General features: G+C 47.8%; 1 protein-coding gene across 1 annotated transcript; it reads right to left on the bottom strand.

The window, feature by feature from the left end:
- Positions 1–188: 188 nt before the first annotated feature.
- Positions 189–4,604, bottom strand: LOC120586014 (nuclear RNA export factor 2-like; the record flags this gene model as incomplete). The annotated part of the gene is made up of 10 exons (XM_039842432.1): positions 189–225; positions 2,014–2,123; positions 2,303–2,410; positions 2,527–2,615; positions 2,762–2,831; positions 2,945–3,025; positions 3,142–3,246; positions 3,354–3,437; positions 4,055–4,208; positions 4,441–4,604. Coding segments are annotated over 10 exons (1,002 nt in total), but the record flags the coding sequence as incomplete, so codon positions are not given.
- Between the last annotated feature and the right edge of the window lie 14 nt (positions 4,605–4,618).

The following is a 4,618-nucleotide window of genomic DNA, read 5'->3' as shown; positions in this document are numbered from 1 at the left end:
TATGTATGTATGCATGTGTGTGTAGGATATTTTTTGGAGAGCATATTAATGTCTTTTTGAGGAGTCCATGTCCCCTAAAATGTATAAAGTTCTGAAGCAAACATAATCAAGGCAAGATCCAAAGGGCTTGAGGCCAGGTGGGGAGGTCATCAATGTTAGTAAGAGATGATATGAATGAAGGCACTTACCAGGCGTAACAACTTGGGGAAACAATCCCTGATGGCACTGTCCAAATCCAAAAATAGAAAAGAGTGGTTGATAGTCTGCTTCCATTTAGTTAACATACTGATGATATAAACAGAGATCAGTGTGTTCTGCCCATCCAGTAGCCCTCTTTTCCCACCTCTGCCTCTGATTTCAAAGGTCCCGGGTCCGATTCCCTGCTGAGCACTGAGCATCTGCCATATGGATTGTCTGAAAGGTACAGTTACCTCAACTCTCTCCACACATTCACATTCATGTTACCTTACTTTCTCTCTTCCTCCCTCATTCCTTTTCACTCCCTCCCTCATCTTATCCCTCCTTCTTTCTCTCTATCCTCCTGGGTAGCTCCCACGTAAACTGCCCTGTCTCCCTTCTCCAGAGTCCAGGGTTTCTGATCCCTTCTTGCCTCACTTCCTTTCTACAAGTCCCCACTGAAGGCTCTGGAGAGAAGAGGGAATATGGTGGGAGCCCAGGGCTCTGTTTTCCTCACTGGGGGTCCGGCATTCTGCCAGGACCATGACAACCCCCAAGGATGGCCTGGGATAGTGGGGCAGGAAGGTGATTGGGTGGAGCTCAGAAAGCAGGGAGGGAAAAGGAGAGGGATGAAGACAGAAAAGGAGTGAAGATAAGAAGGGAGATGGGGGAGACAGTAATAGAAAAAAAAGGAGAAATAGAAAGCAAAGTAAAGGAAAGGGAAAGAAGCTCTATCATGGATGTTAGAGCCCTTTCTTCATTTGCCCCTGGCCGGCCTTGGGTCCCAAAATAATAAGAAAAAACATGCATGTGTTGGGCTGTGGGTCTATTGAATGCTGGTCGAGCCTTTGTCACCTGTTGGAGCTCAGTCTGAACGGAGCATGGGAAACAGCAGCCACAGGGAAAGGAGACGTTCTCCAGAAGAAGTAAAGGGTTAAGCCCCAGCTCAGCATTGGGTTGAGAGTCTGTGGCCCCCTCCTATGATCACTGCCTTCTCTCCTCATGGCTCCTGTGCACCTGTGCCTGTCTTAGTTGGTTCTTTGCCTGAGGAATCATACCCATGTTGGGCTACTTAGGGACCCTCTGAAGGACCAGGTAGGAAGATATGATGTGTGGAGGGAAGGAAGGGCAGTGCTCTGAAAGGCCTGTCCTTCTGTCTCCTCATCCCCCTCTGCCCTTTGCCTTCCACTGCTGCCTTGGGAGGTCCTCTTCTCACTGGCAGTAGCCCACTTCTGGTCTCTTGACTCCGGGATCCCTGATTTCTTTTAAGGAGGTCCCAGGTCCTTGATTTGGGTAAAGGAACAAATGTCATGATGATAGACACCTGGAGTCTCAGTGCTCAGCATGGGGTGGCAAATTTTCCATGTCAGCTTTGGATTAGATGGGAGACCATTCAAGAGCACAAAAAAGAGGATTCCTCCCCAAAAAAGATTAAGAAAACTATATGAGCAAGAAGGCCTGTCTCAGCATGGGGCCATGGGCTAGAGGACATTTCTCAGTCCAGATCAGCAGTATCTGCCTCAAGGCTGGTCACTCTTGGTCCTGGTGAGGAGCGGGGAGCTTTGCTTCCTGGAGCACATTCTTGGGTGTGCATGGTAGCAAAATCTAAGTACAAAGTCGGGAAACAGACCCCAGGCCAAGGGAACAGGTGAGTAGGTCAGAGGAAGGAGAGGACACCTGTAGGCACAAGTGAGGAACACAGAAAAGAAAAAGCAAAGCCTGAGGTCCGATCAGAAAAACAAGGCTGCCACCTTCTGCAGAAGGGCACTGTTATGGGTAGTTCAGGCTCCCAGGGTGCAAAGGTACCCAGAAAGGGTGAAGAGGTTTTGCACTGACCATATGTAGGTGGACTGGTCTGGGAAAGTGCCGCACAAGGGGTTCCCATCCAGCCAGAGCTCTTCAAGCTTCAGCCCTTTCATCTTTCTCAACTCCCAGGTAGAGTTCAGCTGAGAAATATAGGGATGGAGTTGAAGTTGAAGAAGACAGAAGGAAAGAGGGACATCCAAGCTCCTGAAACCCATCTTCCACCCTCCCCCTCAAGTACCTTTGCCTGCCCACTGTCATCACTCTGATGAGTACCTCACCCCACTCTCAACCCAACTTTGATCTCTCTCCGTATTCTCACCTCATTTCTGGAGAGGTTCAAGTTCTTGACTGTGGGAGCCATCTGTATAAGGTCAGACAGGCCATCCAGCCGGTAAAGTTTGTTGTTGTGTAAGTTCAAAGATAACAGCTTTGGGGGAAGAATTAGAGTGACGGTTACTAGCCAGGGTCTTGCAGACAAATCTCCCCTCTGCCCTATCTGTTCCACCCCCTACCATAACACCAGCACTGGGCTTAATGCTTCACCTCAGGGAAGTTCTTTTCGATGATCTGCAGGGTGGCAGCCATGCAGTTTCTTCGATTCAGGATAATATCAATGTTAAGGCCCACCAAGTCTTCAAGAAGCCGAGAGGAGGAAATCAGAAAGCTGAGAGGGGTCCAGGGACAGCAACAACCCCTCCTTTGTTATCATCTCTAAGTCTCTCTCCCAGGCAGACTACTCTGCCCTCACCGGCCATAGAATTACTGCTGTCAGCCATACCTGGGTCAAAGCGGAGCATCTGGAGGTCAAGAGCTTTCTGGGAGATATCATACCGTTTGCTTATGGTCAGCTGCAGAGGGAAATGGAAATGCCACTCTGAGCCTGTGGTGGTGACAAGGAACTCGAGGGCTGGAGAAAGGCAAATGGGTCGAGGGGCACATATGTGCCTTCACTGTCCATTACCTTTAACTGCTCCATTTCTTCTGGCTCCAACTTATCCCGCACAGAATAGGGTACAGCAGAAGTATTGACAAAGATAGGTATCTTCAGGAAGAAAAGGTGGGATGAGTGACAGGAACTATAGTTCCAAAGAAGACAACCAGCCCCTGGGCTGTCCTCCTGCCCCGGGACTAGGTACATGTAATGCCCTTGACACGCACCTTTCGGTTCTCCTGGTCATAAATCTTGTAGCTGACACCCATCAATGCAGAGGCAGTGCTAATATCTTGGACAAAGAACAGGGCCCGTTTTTTCACATAGTGGAACTACAGGGATAGAAACAACAATAGTGTCATAGGGCAATGGCTCCTGCTGAGCAAGATCTCTTTCCCTTTCCCGTGTCCCCTCATCTGACTTTATCATCCTGTCTTACATCCACTGGAGTGAAGGGGACACTGCAAAGGCTCTGGATTGAATTAATTAGCCATGTCTTGTCATACTTTATCCCATCAGGAACCTAAAGGTGAAAAGAAAGAAAAGGAGAGAGGGGGAACAACATGGAAATAAGGCCAGAGAACAGATATAACACAGTGTTCTTTTCTGACCTCCTACTGGACTCTAAAGGCTTTCTAAAACAGGGACTGCAGTCATGACTTCTTATGTTTTTGCCAAATATGGAGTTCCTTAATCCCTTATCTCTCCATTCAAAGCTCTCATACAAATAATCAACTTGATATGTTCGATGTGATCTTCCTTTTATAAATTTCCAGGAGATCCTACCTAGTGCACACACTGCTTGCCCCTGACAAGGTCTCCAGAGACTTGGTCCCCCATCTCCTACACTCAGCTTGAGCCAAACTGAGGCAATCCAGAGTGGAGTTGCTCCATCTTTTGTCAGTAGTTCCACCTTTGCCTTTAGACAGTCTCTTCCATTCTCCCTACAGTCAACCTGTCTCCTTTATATTGTTTTTATGAATTTGCACTCAGATAAACAAGAATGTTAAGTGCTAGTAATAAAAAGGAAAGATTATACACTGTCCCAAGCAAAGTACCTAGCATCTCAACATGAGAACAACATGACTCCACCTGACCTTTCTCTCCTGGACATTCCATAAATGTTTTCAGAAAACTTACTGTAATCTTGAACCAGTTCCCCAAGGTTCCATTTTGTGTGTTCTCCCCCACTGCTCCCTCAAGAGATTTTGTATCTCTCCAAACAGTAATCTGGATACGGCCTTCATTGTTCCATACCACTCTCCTCTTGCTGCATCTGACTGCATAGGGAGTGCTGCAAGGATGTGTATAGGGATGGAAGTAAATAGGAGAAAGACCATTAATGTTAAGAAGTCTTCTATGCGCCCTCGCCTCTCCAACACCAGGACTACACTTAGGACTGCTCAACCATGATTTCACTTCGAGCAGTCTTCAATTTTCCAGTGACAGAAGAAGACCATGGAGAGTGAAAGAGTTGCATACTCTTGGGGGCCGCTACATGCAAACCAGGCTGCCTGGTCACTTACTGTCTTACTCGGGGCTCCTCCTGGACAGCTCTCAACCCCTCATTTCCATCATCCTCCTGGAAGTGGTAAGGCTGACGCTCGCATCCACCACGTTCATAACGAGGGTTCCTCTTGTCAAAATTACCTCGGAAAGAACCCCAACCTTTCTTGCTTCCTTGAGGTGAGCTACCACGATCAT

This window comes from Pteropus medius, unplaced genomic scaffold (assembly GCF_902729225.1).
Source record: "Pteropus medius unplaced genomic scaffold, Ma_sr-lr_union100, whole genome shotgun sequence".
NCBI classification, from domain to species: domain Eukaryota; kingdom Metazoa; phylum Chordata; class Mammalia; order Chiroptera; family Pteropodidae; genus Pteropus; species Pteropus medius.
This window is presented reverse-complemented; position numbering and strand designations above follow the sequence as displayed.